A 25,077-nucleotide genomic window follows, 5' to 3' on the forward strand; every position below is an offset into this window, starting at 1 on the left:
CATCCTTTGCTAAGCTCCCCGAAGGCTGCCTCAAGTGGTTGCCAGAGAGCTCAGGGAGATGAACCGCATTGACTGGAGCATCTCTGGTTCCTTTGGGTGTATTGGCGTGACTTCAGCACGATCTCCCCATCACTGGATAAAAAATGTTCCTCTCCTACAGCCCAAATGCTGCCCTTGCAGCCCAAGCTGGGAAGCCCGATGTGACAGCAGGAGGTGAGCACCAGGTTCATGAGAGCAAAAGCTCAGCACGGGGCAGCTGCCAGCTGCACGCGCTCAGCACAGAGCCCTTTGTCCAGGCTCCGTCCTGCTGCAGCCAAGTTGGCTGGAGGTGGCTGTTTGTCATCTGCTTCCTTTGGGCAGTCTCGTCCAGAAATCCGCGTGCTGGTTTTTCCACTCTGTTGAGACATATCTGTAGGTCTGAGGGAACAAGACATGGGGAGGAGTTCAGCAGAGACCAGGGCAGGCTCCGTCAGGGAGCACCACCCATGGAAGTCCCACCTCACCGTGTAGATGCCACCTCTGCAACCAAGCAGCTACTTCTCCGCTTCCTCTCCCACTTTGTTATGCTCTTCCCCTCAGCCTAGTATCTGAGCTTGGCACCTCCTGGCTACCTTGTGCTCCAGTCCGATGCCACCTTGTACTGCCAGGGATAGATATATTTGCCTGGAGTACCTCTGGAGTGATGTCCCCCAATACATGCCCTCATCACTCCTGGTCACCACACACGCACACACTTCCCTCTGCTTGTCAGGAATGAAATAAATTTGATTATACAGCAATATGGTTTCTGTTATGAAAAGGGGAAAGAAAATACCCTGGCTTTCACTGAAAGCCTTCAGAGCCAAAGCTTATGTCATAATTTAAACGTTTCTAAAAAAAGAAGTAGGGGCGAGGGTCGCTCTTTGTTCAGGGGATGATGGCTGGAGGGGACAGCGGGGAAGGGGTCCTCTCTTCATCGGATGAGCTGATGGAGCTGGGTTTAAGACCTGCTGCCTGGGCAGGAATATAGAGAAGGGTGCCGAAATTCAGAGGGCTCAGTGCTGGGTCTCTGGTGGATGTTTGCCCAGGCACCTGAGACCACAGGCTTGGTGCTTACCCCTTGGGCTGCAGACCTTCTGGGGTGTTTGACCCTCAAATTGGGGTCTGCTGCTTTTTTTCCATCTTTTCTGCCCTTGGTTTCTGCTGGGGAAGCCTGAGGGCAGTGCACAGAGCAGGGACACAAGCTATGCCTGCAGCCCCTGGCATAGTTTTCTCCTTCCTTCTAAGCATCTCCCACCGCCCTGCAGCTATGGAAATAGCCTCAGCTCTTAATCTTGTTGCGCAACCCCAAACAGAAGAGCCTGCCGCCGGGCTGGGATGCTTTCATATTTTCTTTCTGTCTGGTGTGCGTCATTGCAACATCACAGCCTCCCGGCCTGCCTGTGACAGGGTGTGGGAGGAGCGCGCGTCCCGCACGCGGGAGGCTCGGTGCTCGCTGGGGCCACAAGCGGGACCCGCCTCAGGCTGTCTGGGGAACCTCTCAGAGCAGGCATCCCAAACCAAAATGCTTCCTCGGTGCCCTTCAGCACATCACCAAAGACGTAAAGGAAGGGATTTGGGGCTGTTTTGGCTTCTGCAGGTTGGGCACTTGGCCTCGCGCTGCACCGCCCTCCCTGCAGGAACATCCGTCGTGTGCAGCCAAGGGCCGAGGTGTGTCCCCGGTGTGGGCAGCCTGTTCTCTGGTGCAAAATGCCGTCCTAATAGCAGCACCTTCCTGCCTAATGGTGATCTTAGCTGTCCCAGAGATCTGGGATACTGCCCGGGAGTCGCATCAGTGCAGCTCTCCCTGCTTGATGCCCATAAAGGAGCTTTGGGCCTTCAGAGAGCAGCGAGCACACAGCCAGGGTAATCCCATAAATCCAACCCTTGTGGCCCTGCTGGAGGCTGGGTGTTTGCCTGAGGGACAGGCCACCTCTGAGGAGCATCAGTGCTACTAGGGTGACCCTCTCTGTGCTCTCTCCCTCTTCTTCTCCCTGGGTCTGGGGGTTTTGTTAGGCTTTGTGTAAATTTTGTGGTGCTGTGTCCCCATGGGTCCTGCCATCCATGAGCACTGGACCAATGTCCACGGAGCTGTACGATGAGGACTGATGTGTGCACCTGTCCATACCATTTATTGGCTTGGGACTGGGACACCTCTTTGCTGGGCTCTGTCCCATACCAGTAGCAGAAGCATGTACCTTAGAGCGACCCAACAGCCACATAAAACTGCGCTCCTGTGGCCTGAGGTGAAATCGTAGCCGGATCCTGCTCTAACTTCTGGGCATGCAGGTATATGTTGAGGTGCCCAATGAAAACGTGTGTGTGCATGGAGCTCTGCTGGGTGACCCAAGCCCCTCAGGCAGGGCTTTCCCCAACAGTGCTACCCACGGCACCGCAGTGACTGCAGCAGCCCCAGTACCGCTGAGGCCCAGCCCCATGAAGACAGGGCACCCCAGTACCCCCTGGGCAGCACCTTGCCATCCCCAAGGTTCCTCTACCACAAACCCAACCCCTCCAGCAGCCTCCCCATCGAGGTGTCCCCTCATGTGTGTCCCCCCCATGGCTCCCCAGCCCCTTGCAGGCCCCCTCCAGCCTTTGTGGCCTTGTACCTGCTGCACCGGGATTGTTTTCCAAGGGGAAACACGAGGTGAAGCGTTAACTCCACAAGGGCCTTTCCGTGCAGTGCGCTGGGATTAAATATTTATGTTGGCAAAAAGCACGTAATAGGCAGCTCAAGATCAGAGATAATGAAATGGAGGTGTGTGGGGAAGGGGGGCAATGCGGCGGACCATGCGGGAGCAGAAGGGAGAGGGACCCAAGTGGGTTGTAGTATGCGTGCAGGGGGATTGCTTTTGTTTTCATTAATACCCCACCTGCTTGGGGGGGAGGAATCGGAGCCCAGATGTGTCTCTGGGAGCCCTGCAGCACTGCCAGGAGTGGTGGCTGGGTGACTTCGGAGGGGACTGTCCTGGGTCAGACACCTGGGGTTAGCAAGGGATGCGCCCCGCGTGTGTCACCCGCAAGCGATACGCGGCCCTAAATCATTAATAGCGCTGATATAGGATCCCTCGCTCTTCCAGACCGCTGCAGTCAAGGTTATTTACCGGTGACTGTATCCGATCAGGCGGCAATGTGGTTTGGATTATCCGGAGGGTTCCCGATCAGGTCAGGAGGCCGCTCATCGCAGGCGCGCCGAGCGAGCCTCGTTGGCGGGTGCTAACGGAGAGCCACGCGCGGGGAGGAACGGGGCGAGGGCAGTGGGCAGGGAGAATGCTGCGGGGACAAACCGCCCTGCCGCCGGCCACGGGAGGAGAACGAGGAGCGCATGCAACAGCAAAGGGCGCTGCTCTTTCTCAATTCGTTATCTTTATGAGACAACAGCATCCCTCTCCCCCCCCTCCCAGCGAACCTCGCGGAAGGCGGTGCGTGGGGGGGTGAGCCCCGCGCCGCGCGGTGGGACCGCGGCCAGTGGCGCAGCCCCCGGGGAGGTATGAAACAAGGCATGAATGGAGTGTTAGGAGAGAATGGAAACTCTCAACCGGCTCCCAGGCTGGTTCTCTTGCGGGGGGTCCCTTGCTCACGATGACAGCGCTGCCTCTCATAAACACGCATTTCCTCATCCCCGTTTGTTTCTCTCTCTTGTGCAATCGCGTGTACCAGACGGGAATGGGAGTGAGTCCCAACGGTACGCCAATGTGTCACAGAAAGCCTTCCCACCCTGCCACCAACGAAGTACTGAGAAATAACAGCAGGATTTGAAAGAAAAAAGGAGAAGAAAGAAAAAGAGAAAGAAAGGAAAGATGGGGTAGCTGGATGGGTTTGCTACTGGCCATGAGTTATTATTATGAGTGTAAATTCGAGAGCACGGCTGCACTGGTAGTTTGCAGCATCAACCAGTGCTCAGAAGCCCCCGTTGCACTCAGTGCTGGGCATACCCCTGGGAAAAGAAAGTTCCTTCCCTGAATGACTTTCCTGGGTAGAAAAAATGGGATAAAAATAGGGGCAAAGTGACTTGGCTGAGATGACACAGTGCTCGAACCAAGAGAGAAACTCCATCCCCTGTGCTTGGCTGCGCTTGGGGGTGCGAGAGCATCGCGGCTTCTGTGCTTCCTTCCCGTTACCCTTGCAGTTCGTGGGCATCTGCTGGGCTACCGTTCTTAAAAAATGCCCTCAGGACAGATCACAAATGGGGTGAGGTATGGTGCTGGGGTCTAGGGGCATGGGCAAGTCCCACCATCAAGCACAGCAAGTCCCCTGGACCGGTGGTTGATGGAAGAAGTGCTGGAGCCCTCACCTGGGCTGGTGGAGCACGGCTGGTGGACTCGTGTGTTAGCTCAGAAGAGCTGCCGGGAGCTGCAGTCCCTGCTCCTGGAGTGAAAAACAAGGGAGGAGATCCCCAGGAGAGGTGTCTCTGGAGCAGCACCTCCGGACACTTGCCAACCCATCCCGTGCCGTGCTGCAGGAGCGAGGCGGCTCCGTGGTGCATGGGAGCGGGTGTCCAGCCCCTCGGAGGCCAGCTGGGGGTAGCAGGGCTCGCTCTTAGGACTGCTCGGCCGTATAGCCATCATTTCAATAAAGAAATGATTAAAAGGGGGTGGGGAGGGGGGGGGGAGAAAAACCCAAAACATCTGTTTTACTTCAAATCGGGGAAGATTCCTTTGCTTGCAAGGAATGTGTAAATCACGCCGGGCTGGGAGATGTACATAACCCTGCCTGAAAGCTCCCCTGCACTTCAAACGAATTCTAACGTGCTTACTGGGATTTTGTTTTTATTATTTGTTTCTCTCCCACCCACCCCCCCGCCACCCTGTCCCTGCCGGAGCTGTGAGAACCTCCCGCCCGCTGCCAGCCGCTCACCACGTCCCCCTGCCAGCCGGGGCCACGGGGCAGAGGCCGGCGGGCAACGGTGGCTGGGGAATGGGCTGGCATCCTTCTGCTGGGGCTTGCTGGCACACACAGTCCTTGCCGGGTGGGTTTGGGGCATGGAGGGGCCGTGGCAAGGACCCACTCTCACAGACCAGTGCAAGTCATGACCACCTCTCGCTTGGAGGCCGGTGCATTTGGCTCCCTCCTTGGATTTTGCGAGCGGAGGCAAGCGGAGGCGTCCCCCCGCCTCCCAGCCGTCCCATTGTGTGCTTTGATTGTTGGCAGGCTCCGGGTTGCTTTGTTTTAGGAGGAGGGTGAAGCCGGGGCTGGCAGGCGGTGCCAGAGGACAAACCCAACGGAGCTGGACGCTGCGGGCAGGGGGCACGCAGCCGCCCCGTGCCGGCCGAAGGTGATGCGTCCTGCGCCGCAGCGACCACCCCAGGGCCGAGGGAGACCCCGCTCCCTGCAGTCGGTGCGGCCCGTTGCCTTTCTTCTCAGGCTCTCGACCAGGAGGCCCTATTGTGGTGGCTTATATAAGAACAGAGAGCCATCAACTCGCTTGACATAGACCACCCACTACTCCTCAGATGACACTGCCTTTTGAAGTCGCTACCAGTCTGGGCTGGATTTCAACCAGCAGTCCAGATGGAAGCCAAGCCCCCAGGAGGATGAGAACAAGCCCCACCAAGGGGAACTCCTGGGGTAGCAAACTGTGGAGTGTCTGGTTCTTGTTTAGAATGACTGTGAGGTTGGGAGGGGCAAACGTTTCCCAATTTGCCAAGGGTCACAACCTTCCTCTCCCCTCATCTCCCTGGGGCCGGCCATGGCCAAGCTTCGCAGAGCATTTGTAGGTTAAGTGGCTGGTATGGTTAGCTGCGAACATTTCCATTGTGGAGCTCGCCACAGGGGTCCAGGGCCTCTCTTCTCTCTCCTTTCTCCCTGGCACAACGGGAGGAAGAGTTTGATTTATTCTCCCTCGCCTTCTGAGCAGCCTTCTCGTCTCCTGCAGCCACAGCCGTGCTCGGAGGGAGGAGAGCAGCGGTCCCACGCTGGCCCAAGGTGCAGGAAGGTACCCAAAGCGACGTGTCTCTCTGGAGACCCACCCGGCACACAGGACTCACATGCTAATGCTTTCAGATGAGGCTGAAACCCACCCAGCCACTTACTTTTACAAAGAAGCTGAGCAAAACCTCAAAATAATGACCTACCCCTAAACACGTAACATCATGGAGCTGAGGCTGGAGGCTTTGGGTTGTCTGGGGCTCAGGGAAGAGGGGCAGGCTTGTCCCCGACCCCAGGGACAGGGCAGGGGCTGCGGGGAGAGCAGAAGGCGTTGCAGCCAGAGGGAGAGAGGACGTGGGTGCTGTCGGGGGGTCCCAGCAGCAGGGGGATCGGGGTGCTCAGGTCTGGCAGAGAGCAGGAGCGATGGGTGTCACGGTGCCAGGGTAAAGACTGCGGCAGGAGCTGGGGGACGCTGAGCCTGGGGAAAGCCCTCCCAGGACAGTTCGCTTCCATCACCAGCTCCCGCTGACGCTCTGCAGCCGGAGCAGGGCGAGCTCCTGTGGTTTGCAGCCCGCAGCTCCCACCCGAGCCAAGTGGGGGGAATTGTTCCAGCAGCACGGGGAGCCGGAGGCGACTCGCTTGACCTTCGTGCAAGGGCTTTGTTTGGGATCTCCTGGTGAGTCCCAGCAGAACAGGGACTCTGGCGCTTGACAGACCGATAGGAGATGCTTTTGCTTCACTGGAGACAAAGACACCAGCCAGAGTGGCTCAGCTCCACCTCCTCCTGGTCCTTCCCTCCACCAAAGGACACTAAGACTCACCTCCTGGGTGATCCGGGTCCCTCTGTGACCTTGCCAGGTGAGTGGGGACAGCTTGCCATGAGCCCTGGGACAGGCAGTGAAGGCTGTGAAGGGTCAGGCCAGCTCTTGCTGCATTGCCTCTATGAGCACATCTGCTAAACCTCATCCTCACAGCCAGCAGGACGAAGGGACACAACCACCAAAAAACGTGGACCTTGAACACCCCGTCTCCTCTTCTCATATCTGATAATTCCACAGTGATCCAGCTCTTTCTGCTATTGTCCCATCCCCAACATTTGGGAGCTGTCTCCGGGACATCCTGAGGCTTTGCTGGGCACCTTCAAGCTAACAAAAGACCAAGACCCCTTAGTCCTTGGAGTGAGCATAGGAGCAGAAGCCTCAGGGTTGCGACATGCTGTGTTAACGTTATCTCATTTCAGGGCTGCTTTTTGGATGCGCTGTCCTGCTCCCGTGCCAAGGAGCTGTTCTCTCATCCACATTTCATCCCCACCAGGAGCTTTTTCCAGTGCAGCAGCCCCTCTCTGTACGGGCACTTGCTCTGCTCTGCCTCGGTCAGTGCTGTAAAGCTGCTGCTGCCAGGACGTGTTCTGAACATGAGCCATGCACCAGGGAAACAGAAACCGTGTCACAAGCAAGGGGTGAGGGACCAATTACCTGCTGCTTGCAGAGGCTGCACAGAGCAGGGGTGCCACGGGAGGAAAGCTGCAAGAGAGAGAAAAAGGAGAGGGGGGAGTTCAGCAGGCACCGCGGGTGCTCTCAGCCCCAGGATGGTGACAGCACCGTGGGGATGCAGCGAAAAGAGGGGCTGCAGTGGCAGCACTGCGCCTCCTGCTTAAAACCTTGGCCCTGCTGGATCTGGCTGGGTTTTCCCCTCGGTTGCAGTGAGACACGTTTTTGCCTACGGCCGTCTTGGCACTGCCTCCCGCAAGGTGTGCGGATGGCAAAGGAGCGCCTTGTGGGATGTTGGCCCTCCAACACAGGTCGCATTCAGGAGCAGGGCTCCAGGGAGCAGGAGGTGGCCATGTATCAAGGCTCTCTTTCACAGCCACTGCGGTGCTGGGAATTGCTGTGCTGGGGCTGGGGGGGCTATGGACAGGGCTTCTAGGGAAATCTGGGGAAACGGAGACATTGTGCCTGCAGCGCCTGTCCTACCAGGGATTTCTCTTGCAGCAAGGCAGTGGATCTGGGCAGTAGCCTGCACAGGATTTTTAATTAATTTCCTTCTTTCCCTTTCATCTTTTTATTGGGACTGTGTTTGACAGGGCTCTGAAATGAGGAGAGATGGATGAAACGCTGTGAGGGGCACGAGCACACCAAAGGCAGCCCGGCTCTGCCACTTGGTGCAGGGGCCAGGCACTCAGCCCTTCCCTCCAGCTTCTGGCTGCCCGTTGCCTTCCAGCTGGGGGACAGCAGGCGAGCCTACAGGCACGGAGCAGCGCAGCGTGCTGAGCCAGTGCCCTGCAGAGACGGTGCTTGAGTGCCCAAAGTAACAGAGCGGCATTTTGCTGTTCCTCAGCACCCGAGCTGGTGGGGCTCCAGCAGAGCTCACTCCGTGGTGCTGCCTGGGGATCCACCTTGCATATAGACGTGCTCACCTCACCATCTCAGAGCCCAGGTCTGCCTTTCTCCAGAAGTCTCCTTCAGCAAGCAAAACCCTGCCCCAGCGAGCAGCCCCTTGTCTTGTCTTCCCCCTGCCAGCAGGATTTGATGGACGCTGCTTTGCGCGCTTCCAAAAAGCATCCGACACCTGAAGCTCGCCGTGGCAGGTACATTTATTTCCCTCCATCTGACAACCACTCTCCAGCATTGTTGGAAGGCATCTGTTGAAGGGTAACGATTAGTCTCACAGCATTTGCTGTCCTGGAAAAAGAAAAAAAAAGAGGTGTGAACGGTGAGAACAGTTACTGACAGGCTCGTGCGCGCGGGGCGGCAGAGCTCCAGTACCTGGCGTGGCACCCGCGGTGCTGCTCGCCTGTCCTGCTGGCGCGCTGCTGGGACATGGGGCACTCGTCACAGATGGCTGGAAGAAGCCCAGTTATAAAAGGTGCTTTTCTTGGGTGGTGGAGATGGGAGGAGAGCTTTCTAAAAAATATTTTTTTTCAGGATCCGCTGCTTCCTTTGTGCAGCATAGGCACAAGTGGAAAGGCAAAGCCAAAAATGATGGCAGCACAAAGGAGATGCTGGTCCCTTTGTGGAAGGGGTGTGCTCCATGAGCAGCACCACTGGGAGGTGGGAGCAGTTGGTGTCACCTCCCTCAGGTCCTCTCCCCATGCAGCAGGCTCCAAGGTGCTCAGCAGCCCCTTTTCCACCACAGGAAGCCCCCTCTATGCCAGCACAGCCCAGCCCTGTGTTCCTGCCAGCCTTCAAATGCCCTACCAGTTCCATCTGATTGCCGTGATATTTGTCACCATGCCAGACCCAAGGAGACAACAAGAGAATGTCCACTGCCTTGTAAAGCTCAGCCCAAACCCCAAGCTGTGAGGTCTCTGGTACCCCGAGCCCACCTCACTAACTGGCACCACAAAGAGGGGCCCACCATGACCAACCAGCCCAAAAAGGAGGCCCGGCAGATGGACACAGAAAGCTTCTCCTTCCAAAAAAGCCCTTGCTACTCATTGTGTGCTCACTGTTTGCTACAGAGACCAGAGGGGTGGCTCTCATTTACCTTTCTTAATTACCTCAAATCACAGAGTTACCAGTAAGCTAAAGTGCATTCCTGTGGCTGGTGTGGATGGGTTGCTTTTTATTTGATTGGATTATTTTTTAAAACATAATGGTTTCTGAATTGGAAATGCTTGCACTGAACACCCCCCTTCTGTGCTTGCCCAGACAGCTGCTGGCAGACAAGCCCTGCTCCTGCTCCTGCTCCTGCTCCTGCTCCTGCTCTGTGCCCATCCATGAGACTTGCTGTGACGCTCAGCTCCCTCCAGCCACATCTGGGCACCCCCAACATGGGGACAGGGGTGGGTGGGCACCCAGCAGCCCCATGGCTGGGCCAGGACCACGCACAACCCCACGGCACACAGCTGGGGTTGCAGCACCCACGGCTCAGCTCCACCCCTGTGCTCTCCCACCTGGCGGCAGTGATGGTTCGGGGAGGCTGCTGTTGGGAACTGAGCGATGCTCCATCCTGCATGTGCTCGGGCACAGCCCACGCTTTGCTGGCGGTGTCCCACGCCCCATCGTGGGGTCACTGAGCGGCTGGGAGCAGGCGGGGATTGCCAGGAGCTGCTCTGCCAGGGGCTTTTAAACAGAGGCCATCAAATTGTTTTTCAGCTGGAGCAGGAAATGAAAAGAGCAGGGGCGGGATGTGTTTGTGTCGGCTCGCTGGGCCAGCCTCAGCCACGCGGTGCCGGTTGTGTGTGAGCCTGGGGAGCCCAGGCTGTGCTGGTGGCACAGATGAGCTGCGACCAACCATGGGATGTGCATGAGCCAGGCCAGGGGCTGCATTTTCATGCTCAGCATCAGGGGTGGTGGTACCGTAGCCACGCTGCAAAGGTCTGCCTTGGAGCGAGCAGCAAAGCAGAGCCCCAGGGCTGCAGGAGAGAGAGGCGCTGAGCCCAGGCTTATCAGCCAAGCTCACACCAAGCCCTCCTGGCAAGAGCACGGCGTGGTTGCTCCACTTCGGAAAGCATGAGACCGAGCTTCTCCGTGACGCTGGGCTCTGGAGCTGCTGGGGCAGCGTCTCTGCCCTGCGCCCCATTTACGTGCTGCAGGGGATGCCTTAGCATGGCCGGGTTTGCTGCGCAGCTGCTGCTCATAGGCACTCGCTAACCTCACACGGGTGTTTGGCAGATGCTTTGTGGACTCCTTATTGGGCCCTTTTTTCTGCAGCCCAAGCTGCTTGGTTGTGGTACAGCATCACATTGACCAGCTGCATGAGCCCAGAAAGCTTCGGGAAGAGCAGTGCACGCGCCAGAGCAGAAATGCCTGGGATATCTCTGCAGCATGTAAAGAAATCCGCCGCCAACTAAGGAAGGTCAGACACAGAAACCCTTATCTCCCTTCCCACAAATAAGGATCATGAGTAAAGCACTCAAACAGCATGAGCATCATGAGATGGAGTTAAAAAATCATGAGCCGGCATTGTTGTCTATAAATAAATAACACGTTCTGGGGTTTCATTCTCAGCCTTGTGGTTTTGTGCCTTTAGAATTTTGTATTTTCTTTTTTTTTTTCTCTGCATTGAGAAAGACTAGAAACATATTGTTCTTTTTTTTTTTTTTTTTCTTCTTCTTCTTCTTCTTTTTGAATGCAATTGACAATCTTCCACAATCACTGGATTCCAGGAACTGAAACTCTAACCCCCCCATCCCGCTTTCTCTTCCCCCCCCCAGAAGTATCTCGAGCTTAGTGATAAAATCCAGGCTTTAGCCAACTTTGGGTGGGGTTTCTACGAGGAAGGTGTTGCTGACATTTCATGAGGCCACATGTTAATTGCTTTCTATCTCTCTCTCAAAGTTCCTTCTGGTCCCAGTGGGTTTCAATATAGTAGTAAACATTGGAGCAGCCTTATTTTATAGGACTTGGTGTGCTGTTTCGCTGCAGAGGTGGCTGCGTTTCCAGGCATGGAGGGGCTGCTCTCTGCCAAGAGCGGATGTGCTTGCAGTGGTGAAATGCTCCTTGGAACCCCTCTGGGCAAAACCCATCTCACTCGCTCTCTGACGGCAGGGCTCACATGGGATCTTACCGAGGGCACAGCTGAAAAGTAGGGCCAGCTGTGAGGCAGCAGCAGATAGCCCCCAGCTCCTTTGGAAAACAGAGGGAACGTGAGAAAGCGTCACGGGGCATGGTTATGGCTACACAAAACACCCCCAGGTTGTGGAGGAGCTCTGCCAGGATGCTCCCGTATGGCATCCCAGGTTGTCTGGCGTGACTTCATGCAGTGAGTGTGGGTCTGGGACCTTTCGGTTCCTGGCGCTGACTGCACCTCCAAAATCCTCTGCCGTGGGCAAAACCCTCAGAGCCGCTCTCCAGCCTCGTTTTGTGGTACAAATTCTCTAAAGGGCAGTGTTGGCATAATCAGGTGCAGGTCACTGTTGGCAGAGCTGTTGCCCGTTTTGTCCTCAGGTGCCACAAGGGGATGTAAGTGTGGCAGGAGGATGCCCACATAGCCCAGCATGTGCAGAGCTGGGCTCCAGCCAGCCAGGGGCTCTGCGTGCCTCCCTCCCTCCTTTATGCTCACTCATTTCCCTGTGTTTGCCATGCAGACGTCCCTGTCCCTGCCGGTGGTCCCTGTCCTCTCACCAGCTGCCCACCCTCTTGGTGCCCCTTGGGTCCCAGGCTGGTCCCAGCCCTGCCAGAGGTTCCTCTCGGATGCGTTGAGCAGGAGCCGCCTGTTAATGCAGGGTTTACGCCGAGCCACAAATCTTTGCACTCTCTTCTCTTAATTGTCTGTTTCCGGAAATAAAGGGGAAAAAAAAATAACCCCCAGCACTCTGCGCAGTGCCATTAACTGGCTGTAAAAGTGTTTTGCTGCAGAGAGGCTGGGTGGTCAAGTGGTTTGAGAAGAAGATTGGGACCCATCCTCTCCTGCATTTGCAAACTGCCCACGTCACTGAGGCTCTCCTGGGCGAGATGCTTCACCCCATATGTCTCTGTTTACCATCGATAAAACGGAGTTATTAATACTGCTGTGCTTCAGGGTGATCCTTTAGACCATAATTAATGCTAAAACCCTCTGAGATCACTCATTGGAAGGAGCTGGAGAGGGGCAGAGGGCTGCGTAGTGCTGGGGCTGCCAGCTTCCACCAAAGCTGAATTTATTGGTGCTGGTTCCAAAACATTCCTCGTTCAGTGAATGGAAAAGAAAACCTTTCCTCCAGGGTCTCTGGAGGAGGACTAATTTCAGGTGAGGCAAAACACTCTTTATGACCAGATCAACCCCACTTTATTTCTCCTGTTTTTCCATTTAGGCTCTAGTTTTATTTTATTTTTTTTTAATCTCATCAGAGAACATGATGATACGGAGGGCTTGTTTGTTGATCTGTTTTTTAACCCAGCCCTGACCGTTCCAGATGCTCTTGCTCTTGGCATTTGAGTGACTTTGTTTCTGTTCCTGTTGGCAGAGGGCAAAAGCACAGCCAAAGGGCTGCCGCGGGTCCTTACCATCACCCGGAGGGCAGGCTGCGCTTTAGCACCCTGCCAAGCAGAGATGCCCTCTCCTGACCCCGCCGGCGGTGGAATGGGTGATGCGGGCACTAATTGCCGACTATTACAATTGTTTTGATAAAAGTCTGCTGTTTTCGAGGGAAGCGCTCTGGCACCGATTACCTCCGAGCTAATGGAGCCTCACAGCCCGAGCTGCTGCGGGCAGAGCAGAGGTTGCACATTAGCTGCGTGCTCCCATTTACAAAAGGGGATGCAACAAACACAGCTGAGTGAACGACCCCAGGATGGGGACGGAGATCAGGGAGATCAGCTCGCAGCAGAAACCCTCTCGTTGAGCCCCTTACTGCTTGCCAGGCTCATGCTGGTGAGCAAGAAAAGCAATGCCCACCGATGGTGCCTGGGTGGGCTGCAGGGCTGGGGTCCTCACTCAGCACTGGGTGCCCCTATTGCTGCTGCTCTCCGGACCCACAGAGGGGAGATTTCATGCTGCAAAACCGCAGAAACATCCCCTGCTGCCAGAAGGAGCCTCCTTCCTCACCTTGAACCGCTCCTCTGCTGGAGAGCGAGGAGGGAAGGCGGCTCCTGCGGGCTGGGCTGCAAAGCCCCGCAGTCACACTCCTGCCCTGAATTCCCATTCCCCTATTGCTCTGCTGCTGTCCCTTAATTATAGCGGGAGAACAGCCTGTGTGTGGTACTTGTGAAGTCGCGCAGTGCGGACATCCTTCCTGAGATGCTCCCACTCGGAGCTCCGTTCCTTGTAAATTATGGAAAATGATGTCATGCCAGAGAATTAAATAGCAGCTCCTTGGGCGAGCTCAGCGTGTGCGTCTCCTGCCCGCCCCGGCTTTGTGAAAACGGGAGTTGTCCCTACACACAAGTGGGTTCCTTGGCAGTCTGCTGGCGTCCTTTCAGTCAGCGGGTATTGTTAAGGAGCTGATGCTAATTGCTCCGAGAGAGCATGTCCTGCTCTGGGAATCGCTGCCGCACAAATGTCAGCCCTTATCAGCTGCCTGTGGGGCACGCAGGGTGGCTGCCGGGGGGGCTAAGGAAAGGGGAAGCATTGCTCCTGTCCCCTCTAAGGGTGCTGAGGAGTTAGGACCATTCCTTAAATAAACATGCCTTGGGGGTCTCAATCCCATTTAAGCTTCAGCTGCTTTTATGGCGCTCTGCAGTTTTCCCTTGGGATAAGAGCGGGGCCGTGTTCTTTCCTGGGACCTGGGTACCCCCCTACCAGGCATCTCTGCGGGGTTCTCGCCTGCCCCTGCACTTTTGTCAAAGCCAGCTTGAGTTCCCCTGCCTGGCTCGGAGTGAATAGACACAAACTGATGCATTTTGGGAGAGTGGACAGAAGATTATTGCTCCTGCTGCGAAGAAGCATTCTCGTGTTGGAGCCTTGATATTCTGACCAGGGCTCTGAGCTCAGCATCCCGGGACGTCCCATGCAGCCACAGCCTGTTTATTCAATGCTCCATCCAGCACAAAAGCCGTATTTTACTGTCAGATGCTCTCCATTAGCTTCAAGTGTGAAATTATCGTTCCCACCCTTTAACCAGCCCCACCCTGGTGAGGAAATGAGGGAGAAAACAACCTCAAGGGCCGTTCGCAGGATGTGTGCGAGCTGTCGCTTGTCAGCACGAGCCTACTTAGGGCAGGAATTACTGCCCTGCTGCAAGGAGGTACGAGCCCCGCAGCACTGCCGGGTGCTCCTGTGTGCATGGCTCAGCACCCTGGAGGGGTTTGCATCCTTCCCCGGGCATGTGGCGGCACCGTGCAGCTCGGACCTGTCCCCACGGCCCTGGCTTCTCCCTCTGGGTGCTCTCCAGTTCTGAGCCCGCGACCTTCTCACATCTCCTTGAGATGACAGGAGTGACTGATGGGAGCCTGGACCGCATTCTTCCCTTCTCTCCCCAGGGCAGTTCCCATAACAACCCGGTGGTGTTGGGCTGAGGGATAAAGATGTATTTTTCCTTCCTGCCTTCCAGATTCACCCTCTATGCGGTGGACACGCGAGGGAGACACTCGGAGCTGAGCACGGTCACCCTGAGGACAGCCTGCCCGCTGGTGGATGACAGCAAGGCAGAAGGTCAGTGCTCAGGCACCTCATTTTCAAAGACAAAAGACATTTCCTGTTAATTTTGCTTTTCCTGTATCCATTGTGCTCCTGCAACCCCCTGCAGTCCCCTCTCTTGCAGCACACAAACTCCATAAATGAGGCTGGGCATTGGGTTGGGAGGGGATGACAAATTGCAAGTGTCTTGTAGCGAAGTCCCAGTTGGAGCTGGTGGCTCCGTGGTCCTGTGCAGCACAGTGCCACTGTGTCTGTCCCCTCACACGGTCATGGGAGCCACTAACACACATCCCCGGAAAAGGGCAATCACATCCTGCAAAAGCACAAGGGACAGCCCTGTCTGGGACGGGGGCACGGCCACCTCTGGGCGCTCCAATGCTGTCAGTGGTGGCTGCTTTGGTTCTGAACTGGAAACACCAACCACTTGCATAGCTGCATTTCCTAATTTTGAAACTAATTCTGTTTGTTCTCCCCTCTGATTCCCTGAGGGTTTTGCTGCTTTGAAAGTTTAAAAGATTCATCTACATGAAAGGCACATTACCTGTTTCCTTTCTTGCTTTCTATTTTGTAAAGCACACAAAAGGAAGTTTTGATTAATACTTGGCTGAGTGTTATTGATGAGCATTTCCAGAAAAATGAGCAAATGAGCAGACTAAAGAAAAGGAATGAAATGGGTTTCTGTGCATTTTCCATTTCTAAAAAGAGATCCTTTTCTACAGCAGAAAGTGCACCCTCTTGTTTAATAAATCGAGCTGCTCTGGGAGGTACCCACAATGATGATGCATGGCACTTGTGGCTGAAGCACCATCTCGTTAGCAACAGTCGTGTTCTTCCTACCCTACACATCACAGCTGTGCATTTGCTGATGTTTGGGTGAACAGGGGAAGACCTTGTCTGCCCTAACGGGGAGGATAAAGCTGCCTCTGCCTGTGCTGGCAGCCCTCATCCTCTCCTTCTCCCATTCCCCCATGGAGTTTTGCTGGAGTTTTTGGGGCTGCCCCATGTGTGTGGGGCACTCGCCGCAGTACCTGAGGCACTGCAAGATGCTCTCCAAATTGCCAAATGGGTCTGCAGGCGGCTCCCAGGGGACTTGCAGCTGTCCCAGGCACCATCTCCTCCTGCCAAGGGCCCTGCTCATCCCTCTCCTCTCCATGTTCATTAAATCCTGTCCCCTTGGTTCCTTCCAGAGATAGCTGACAAGATCTACAACCTCTACAACGGCTACACCAGCGGGAAGGAGCAGCAGACGGCCTACAACACGCTGATGGAGGTCTCTGCTTCCATGCTCTTCCGAGTCCAGCACCACTACAACTCCCACTATGAGAAGTTTGGGGACTTCGTCTGGCGCAGCGAGGATGAGCTGGGGCCCAGGTATCGGCCTTGGCCCGCGTCCTCCCCAGCCCCGCTGCCTGCCCTGCCCCTCCTGGCCTTCCCTAGTGGCTGAGGGATGTTCCCTGCTGGTGTTCACCCAAGAGGGGTGCCAGGTCCCACCTGGTCTTTGGATGAATGCATCTAGGGCACCGAGCAGCTGAGCAGGAATCCAGGCTGAGCTGGGCGCTGCTGCAGGGAGGGAGCTGAGTGTGCTGGGAATGCTGTGGGGGGACTGGGGGAGTAAATCAGGCCTAGGACAGAGTGAGGGAGCTGCGTGTAAGCCAGGACTCGGATCTTCAAGACAATGGTAAGTGAGACCATGGCTCTCCTCGGATTCAGAGGTGCCCAGGTTAATTGCAGGGCACGTGGCTTGAAAGGGCAATGGAAGGGATGAAGCCAAAATGCAGTGGGTACGGGTGTGCTAAGGGTGATGTGTACAGGCAGGAGGCAGCCAGAGCTGCCGTCGGGAGGCAGCAACAGCCACACAAGTATCTGAGGAACACAGGGCAAATCCATCCTTATGTTGTAGTGTTTGTGCACAGCAGCAGAGCCCCTCCTGGGTGTTTTTTGGTGGATCCCGTCTGTGTCAGGGAACACGGTGTGACCTCTAGGTCTGTCCCCAGAGTGGAACAGATTCTGTACCCAGGACAGACCCATTCTGTCATCCCCTTTTGTACTGGCTCCCTCCACACCTGGACAATATTCCCCATGGCCAGTAGGGGCATGACTTTGAGCACCTTCCACCTCCTCCCGTGGTTGGGGATGTGTGGGGAAATGTCAGCCTCCAGCTGCAGGGGGTGTGCATCTGTGAAAAGGGCTCTGAGCCCCTGGAAGGAGAGCTGTGGTGCTGGCAAATAGGTTATTGCTTTTGTCTGTAGATTTGGTGTTTGGTATCATCAGAGGGGGGCAATGATGGAGCAATCTGTATGTGGTAAACTTGGCTCTACTAAATAGTATGCTTCATGGGCATTTCCTTCTCTATCTGATCTGACATATCTTTATCCTCCCAGTGGAATATAGTTGCTGTACAAACTGTAAATATTTCCAAGACCCCCTTTTCCACTGCCCCTCTTTCCCCAAACATGAATTCAGCTCATTGATGTCGGCAGTAGAAATGTCCTCCTAAATTTCCGTCCTGTGGTGCCACTGACACCACGCAATGATGCGAGCGCACAGCACCTTGTGTTACCTACATACAGCCTTATGTTAGACACAGCCCCTTGGGAAAAGCCCAGCAAGAAATGTTTGGAAGTAGCCATATCTCTCTTTCTCTGGACATCCTGAGATCTCCAACGGGATTTGGATAGCCATGACCTGCCTGGAAGCATTTATGGACACTGTTCTTCCAGCACCCTCACCCACCACGCTGCTCTCTGACAAACGGGTGCAGAGAAAGGCAGAGGAGTGGGGTCTGGCAGTCCCTGAATAACTGAAAAAGATTTTCTTTCTCTCCCCTCCACTCCTGTTTGTTGGACACGAGTGAGGATCTGTCCATAGCACCAGGATGACAGCACTCTACAGCAGTTTCCCTCCATCCTGGACATAAATCTAAGCTGGCCTGGGGCTTGCCCTCTGACAGAGATGACCTTGGTCGTAATTTCTTCAGTAGCTCATTAGCGCCTGACATGGAGCCACTCTTCCTTCCCTCTGCCTTCCTCCTTCTTTGATGACACTGCAGACGTGTTCGTCCTTTCCAGCTGTTCCTCTCTCTGTACCCCCCTGGGGACCATCAGCCTCTCCTTACACAGCCCTGTCACTTGAGATCCCGCACGCTTGCTGCAGGATATCAGCTACCCCGATACCTGCGTGGAGCTGTGAGGTTTGTAAGGTGACATTTAAACCAACCAAGTATTGCTCCACGCTGAACCGGGCTACATCTGGAGCCAGCGGTCAGTCCGGCTGCTGTCTATCTTCAACACCAAGCCAGGCAACCTCCGAGCAGAGCCCGCGTGCCCCTGTCCTGTACCTGAGGACTCAATGTGTGCCTTGCAGCCAAGAGTAAGCGTCCACAAACAGTGCCAGGCTCTCGCCAAGAGCACTGCAGAGTCCAGCCCAGCTTCTCAGGGAGCTTGGACAGAAACGGAGGCACTGACGTAGCGGGAGGCGAGTGAGGATTTGCCAAGGGAGGCCATCTCGTAACACGATTTTAATTGACGGGCTGTTCTCCTTCCCAGGGGGACATTCATTTTCGTACCTTGAAATGTTTATCAGATGAGCCTCGGATTCACAGTAAATGTGCACTCATAAAACTGAGCGACAAGAGGGAAGTTGATTGCCTCCGTGTAATAAATACATCACACTGGAGTCCTCGTGAGCCCAGTTTCCATGAAAGCCACAGGTTACTGCAAACAGCTGCTTGCTAGAAGACGCACTGACAGCCAGATGTCCCAACCAGACGGTTTACATTAAGGAGACATTAAAAACTTAGCTCATAGGTGGCCCTAAACCAGGACTTTCTGTGGTCAGCAGCATCTTGGCACCTGGCTTGCTTCATCCTGCTCGTCTCCTTGAGCAACAACAACCCCTTTCCTGCTCCCCCCATTCCTCATGCAGACACCGAGTGAATCTCGCAGAGTTAATTTGTTCCAACAAACCAGAGGAATCTGTCTAAACCAGTGAAGGTTTAATGCTACTGTGCATTCAGCCCTCTGGATCTGTGCAGCGGGAGCGCTTCCTGACGCAGCGACAGGGCGATTTCTCTATTATTTTCTCATATTGTGCTTTGGGACGGTTCTCGTGACCTCTGCAAGCAGAGCCTGGCTTTTAGGAGGAGGCAGGAGAAAGAATTAGGCTAAAATCCTCCCTCTGTGCCCCTGCTTGTGGCTACCAGGGGGTCAGGATGTGGCACCGGGGCTCACAGGCTCGCCTTGCCCTCAGCAAGTCCCCCAGGCAGGCAGCCGGGACGGCCGCGGGAGGCGAAGTGCATCTCCAGAGCAGCTGCCTTCTGGTACCGAGGGGAATGCAATGTACTGATGGGAGGCTGTGATAAGAGGCCATCGAGTCCCGGACTCATTATCCTCCTAGATGAGGGTCTGACAGACCCGGGTCAGCTCTCAGTAGAGTGGAAAAATCAGAATTTATGACAAAATCGCCCCGTGTGGGAACACAGCGCACAGGCAGCCACCCTCTCCCACAGTGTCCCGGGAGGCTTGTCCTCCCCTCCAGCCCAGGTGTCGCTGCCCCTCTGCTTCCTCACGTCCCTTCTCCTTCTGCACCTTCCTCCTGGGCAAGCTAGGGCAGGGTTTTGCTGGCTCTGGCTGCGTTCTCATCCCACGCCAGCCATCGAGGTGAGCAATCGCTGTCCCCTGTGCCACTGGGGACAGGGGACGGGGATGTCCCTCTCCTGCAGGAGCACCCCAGGGCTGGGCACGTCCTTCCTGAGCTGGGGATGGCAACCAGGCACCCAGTGCCCAGTCCCACCTGCAGGCACTGCCTGGTTCATGCAGGAGGAAAGTGGGAAGTGCCCCACAGCAGGCACCCGTCCCCCTCCCCACACCTCGCCTCGCACCGGAGAGGGAAGCAGCCGCGTGGAGCTGTCACTGTTCTTAATCCCCCTCTCCATCATTTATGACTTTGGCTGTGACCTCCTAAATCCGTCACTTAATCAGGGAGCAGAATCGGTCCCCAGCTGGCGCCGACTTAAAACAACTGCCCCTGCAATGGGACAGGAGGGAGGGCACCCCTGGGGGGCACCCCGAATTAGGGCCGGGGTGTGGGGTGACACAAGGGGGCTGCTCCGTCCTTTGGAGGGCCAAGAGCTCGGGGGCTGGCCATGGGAATGACCCCCCCACCCCACTCCCCTGCTGTCCTCTCCTGATTCCTGCCCTTTAATAAGGCAATAAATTATAGTTCCTGGCAGGGATGAGGTTGGTCAGCATTTAGGAAGATTTCATTTCCAGTATTTGAAAAGGTGGTCGTTCTGACCCGACAGCCCTCCGCAGGGAGCACTTGGGTAATACCCAGGGCTTGATTTATGGTGTTAAATTGGCAGCCCAAGAGCTGCTCCTGTAATTTATTACCCAGCCTTCACCAGAAAGCTTCTCTCTCTTTCTCACCCCTCCCCTCACCCGCTCTGTCTCTCTTTCTCCTTATTTTTTTTTTAAGAGGGAACAGCTGACAGCCAAAAGCTAAATCTAACATTTACACATGACTTCATTACCCCGCTAAAATAAATGACTCAGTCTCAAGGCAGTGAAACCCATCAAATCTGGGGCTTTGGGACCAGAAACCAAAAGCGAGGGGCCTGATCCCCACCACCCCCCTTCTCCTGGACCACGGTGCTGAGTGTGCTCAGCATCCTTCCAGGGGCAGCCCGTCGTGTGCTGCATCCCACCCGTCCCTTCCTGGGGTTGTGGATACAGCAGGTGTGTGCAGACCACCCCCAGCAATGAGATATCAACAGCTCTGGGTGGTTTGGCCTCTGGGCTTCTTGCTGCTCCTCATGTTTGCCAGGACAAGAGGGCAGAGAGTGGATCAGGAGGAGAACACGGTCAGGCAGCGAAATCCATGGTGCGGTGGGGCAAGCAGGGAAAATGGGAAGGGAAGAGCGAGGTGGCAATTGAGAGATGGGGTAAGAGAACTGGGGAGGGGAGGCAACAGGCAAAGTTGTGGGAAGGGAGAAGAGGAAGAGAAGAGCTTGGCCAGAAGGTGTGTGTGTGCTGGGGAGTCCACGCGGCACCCAGATTTGGGGCCAAGGCATGGTTACCACCACCAGGACAGGGCTGGTTGTGGGCACTCGTTGCTGCTTGTGGTGAGCTGGACCAGGAACCAGTTAGGGGAAATCCCCATGGCATTAGTTAATTGGCCTTCAGACAGGCAACTTTCCCATGTCAGCGTGGGGTCATCCCCGTCAGCACCTGGACAGCACAGACAAACGGGCAAAACAAGCAGGGGAAGGGGCAGTGCCCCCTTTGGGCAGTAGAGATGACCCAGAAATGGGGTGACCATAGAGCTATGGCCCTGAGAGCTGATAGCTACCCTTAGAGCAGGAGGGAGGGCTGGCTAGATGCTCTCCTCGCGAGCACTGTCAGCTCACAGAAATGTCCATCCGATGGATGCCTGTGGGCTCTGTGTTTGGGGAACCTCCCCTGAAAGAAAGGGAGAATCAGAGCCGACGTTAAATGGGTCCTCAGCATTAGGATGGGTACGCACTGGAGTGATTGCCTGGGGAAACAAACTCTTCTCCACCTTCAGCTTACAAACAGGTTACTCAAATACAAATCAGGGCCGTGAGGAAATGGCACGGGTGATCCCTTTTGGCCTCTTCCACTCCCATGGCTGTGGTTTGATGATGTTTGCTGGCCTCACCATGGTGCCGCTCACAGCAGCCTGGATCACTGCTAGGCGGGGCTTTAATCGGTTTCTTTGCTGAAAGCACCCAGCACCATCGTGGAATTTGGTGAATTCCCAGTGGTGGGCGTGCAGCAGCAAAGGACCCATCGTGGGCAGTGTGCGAGGTGCTGACGTGCAGCAGGAGCACCGGGTGATGCAGACGTTCAGGTGGCCACGGTGACATAGTGTGAGTAGAGGTGTGTATGTGGGCACGGCCCCGCACACATCTTCATGTGTGTGTGTATGTAGGTAGTGAGGCTCAAATGGCCTCGCCTGGCTCATCTTTATACACGAAACCAACACATGTCCCAGCTTCAGAATTAGCACTGCCCAGGAACCAACCCCCCCTGCTCTTTGCTCCCCCTGGAGAGACATCCATGAGCCCATTGCCGTCGGGGAGGAGCGGGGTCGTTCTCCACGTGCAGTGCTGGAGGAGCTGTGGTTTCCTACAGCCTTTTGTCCAGCTTCCCTGCCCTGCTGGGAGAGATCCGCAGCCGGTGGGTGACACCGATGTGCCCTCTTGCCCTGTCTGCCTTCGCTGCCCCCACGGCACGTGGGTGCCCACCCCTTCCCCTCATCCCACAGATGATGCTCCCGGTGCCGCCTCCTCGCCGGGAGCTCGCAGCCCGGGCTGCAACAGCACACAGCTTTCATAATCAAATAATCCCCGTGTTTATGCCTCGCTGACTGACAGCGCTGCCCCCGACATATCATTATCGGGAATTTACATTCCTTCAGGAACTGCGAAATCCCCTAACCCCAAATCCAGAGCTTTCCTGTGGCACCAGAGGGAGAGGAAATAATCTGTGATCTTGAGACTTTCAGACCACTGAAGTAAACCCTCTTCCCCTCCCTTTGTTTGATTTAGCACTTTGCAGACTCCCACGAGGGGATTCTTGGTTTCTTACGGGTTTATTTTGTTTTGTCTTAATGTGTTGTGCTTTTTCTCCTCGCTCTTCTAGTGTCAGGCCTTCTGGGCCGTTTGCCTCCTGGAGACTTGGGAAAAGGGAGCAGGGAGGGCCGTGCTGACGGGCTGGCAGCAGCGAGGTGCTGCGGGTCTCCCCGGTGTGCCGGCTTGCACGGGGGCTGACACGTGTGCCAGGGCTGCCAGGAGCACGCGGTGGCAGTGGTGACAACCTGGCAGTGGCAGGCGGTGTCCCCAGGGCGAGTGAGCTGCTCGGCTGGCTCAGCCCTGAGGTCCCCAAAACCCCATGCCCTGTGTAGTGGCAGCTCTACTGTGAACTTTTGGGGAAAAGAGAACTTCCCTCCACCTAAAACAGGCACGACGATGCTGTGGTGATGGGGCTCATCCGTTCGTGTCCTGCGGGGCTCATCCATTTGTGTCACGAGGCAGAGCCAGGGGTGGAAGCCAGGGATGCTGGCTCCCTCTGCACACTCTCAGCCTCCGGTTCTCCCTTGCAGGAAGGCGCACCTGATCCTGAGGAGGCTGGAGAAGGTGAGCGGTCACTGCTCAACCCTGCTGCGCAGCGCCTACATCCAGAGCCGCACCGAGACCATGCCCTACCTGTTCTGCCGCAGCGAGGAGGTGCGGCCGCCCGGCGTGGTGTGGTACAGCATCCTGAAGGACACCAAAGTGACGTGCGAGGAGAAGATGGTCTCCATGCTGCGCAACACCTACGGGGAGTCCAAGGGGCGGTGAAGGAAGGTGTGGGCCTGAGCTGTGGGAGGCAGAGGGGTGCCGAGGAGTTGAGGACTTGTGATGGCTTGAGCGGCTGCTGGGGTTTGGGGATGGGTGGTGGTCGGAGGGGTGGAAGGGGACAGCAAGGCCAAACAGGACTTTCTCACACCAACTGCAGAGAAACACGAAATCAGCAAGTTGGACTTTAATTTCCTTTCTTTTTTTTTTTTCTTTTTTTTTTTAATTTTCAAGAGGAAAAGAAAAAAAATGAAAAAAAAAAAAAAAAAAGAAGCACCTGATTTGTCTCAGCATAAAAGTCTCTCCTTTTTAATCTTTTCTTACTGAATTTCTTGGACTACATGCTCCAAAACCCTGGGAGGAGGAGGTGTACCCGCTAGAGTTAGAGCGAGAGGCTGCAGAGGGGAGCTGCTGGGTGGGGGGAGAGCCCTGCCTGCCCTCTGTGCCCTGCCTGTCCTGCCTGCCCTGCCTGCCCTGTGTGCCCTGTGTGCCCTGCCAGGCAGGAGCCGTGGCACAAGGGACCTCGGTGTCACCACGGCCAGGGCCACCAGGAGCACCCTGGCTGCAGGAGGCTGCGAGCGCCGTGCTCGGAGGCGGGTGCCAGGCAGGTGCGAGGACGCTGCAGGCACGCTGGGTGTGTTTTACCACCCCGAGGTGGCAGAAGGGCTCCGTGCCTTTGTTCGCAAGGCTCCTGGCAGCTTGTTCTGTGCATTAAAGGTTCATATTAAGTCCATCTTCACTGCCTCCTTGGTGTTTCTTCCTGATGTTGTCTCGCCACTGCCTGGGCGTTCGGTGGGGCATCACCTGGGTGGGGACATCCCCAGTGGATATCCCCAAGCCGTGGCTGGAGACCAGCGCTGACCCCGAGAGCAGACACGGGGAGAGGAGGGGAAAGTGCAGCCTCTTTGTGTAGGGTCCTCGCCCTGCCCAACACCCATCCCAGCCACCGGCCCCGCTGGGAGCTGCAGACGTGTGGGAAAGCCCAAGAAGGAAGCCAGGGGCTAAAAAGACATGGAGAATCTGGTTTCTTTTACTGTCAGATGTGGGTTAGGCTGGCCCGGGATCTGTGTGGGTAATGGATTTCTCAGTCTGGTAGCCAAACCAAAAAGTGCGGGAGGGTGAGAGGAAAAAAAACAAAAATCAGAGCTGCCCGGAGCTATTGCTTTTTCTTTTTAAAGCAAAACAACAAACCTGGAGGGGGGCTGGAGAGGGAAAGGGGAACATTGAGGGCTGAATGAATCGGTTTAGTCAATGCAAAGCAAATAGTTTTGTTTATTTTTTTTCAGGTTATTTAACCCTTTAAAGTAAAAACAAACAAGCAAGCGGTGACTTTCAAAATGAAAATGTTTTGAAACCAAACAAAGGTGCAGGATTTGATGTGAAGGAAACTCAGCCAGAGGCTTTTTTCTTCTTGAGCTGAGCATATATGCCTGATTTGGACACACAAATAATTCTGGTGGTGTCTCCTCAATTGCTCGTGTTTTTCTTTTTTTTTTTTTGTTTCTTTTTTTTTTTTTTTGTTTCTTTTCCCCCCTCTTTTTTCCTTTGGTTCTGTCTCTTCCCTTGGCTTGAACCATGTTAATGTTGCAGGTTGGGAAGACCTCCAGTACCTGCTCAGAGTCCTGCTGGAGCTCACAGGAAATGTTGCCTTGACATAGCAGCCTTTGGAGCAAGAGCCAACGCATTGCAGGTTGCCTGAGAGCTCTTTTTTTTTAAAGCTAAATCCCTTTTCCTGATGGAGAGGGAGAGGCCAGTGCCACTCGGGGGGCTCTGGGCTGTGAGCACTGCGTCACTGCAGGTCTCAGCCCCAGCACGAGGACCATGGGGGCACT

The 25,077-nt window shown here is 55.5% G+C and overlaps 1 protein-coding gene across 1 annotated transcript in view; it reads left to right on the forward strand.

The window, feature by feature from the left end:
- Positions 1-23,415, forward strand: part of ASTN2 (astrotactin 2) — a 315,069-nt gene extending 291,654 nt beyond the window's left edge. The window contains exons 20-22 of the mRNA XM_032200243.1: positions 14,801-14,901; positions 16,074-16,257; positions 23,011-23,415. Of these exons, the coding sequence (XP_032056134.1) occupies positions 14,801-14,901; positions 16,074-16,257; positions 23,011-23,248 (523 nt within the window). The 3' untranslated portion in view covers positions 23,249-23,415. The remainder of the gene's footprint in view (positions 1-14,800; positions 14,902-16,073; positions 16,258-23,010) is intronic.
- The last annotated feature ends 1,662 nt before the right edge of the window (positions 23,416-25,077 follow it).

The sequence above is a fragment of the Aythya fuligula genome, chromosome 19, assembly GCF_009819795.1.
Source record: "Aythya fuligula isolate bAytFul2 chromosome 19, bAytFul2.pri, whole genome shotgun sequence".
Taxonomy (NCBI): Eukaryota; Metazoa; Chordata; class Aves; order Anseriformes; family Anatidae; genus Aythya; species Aythya fuligula.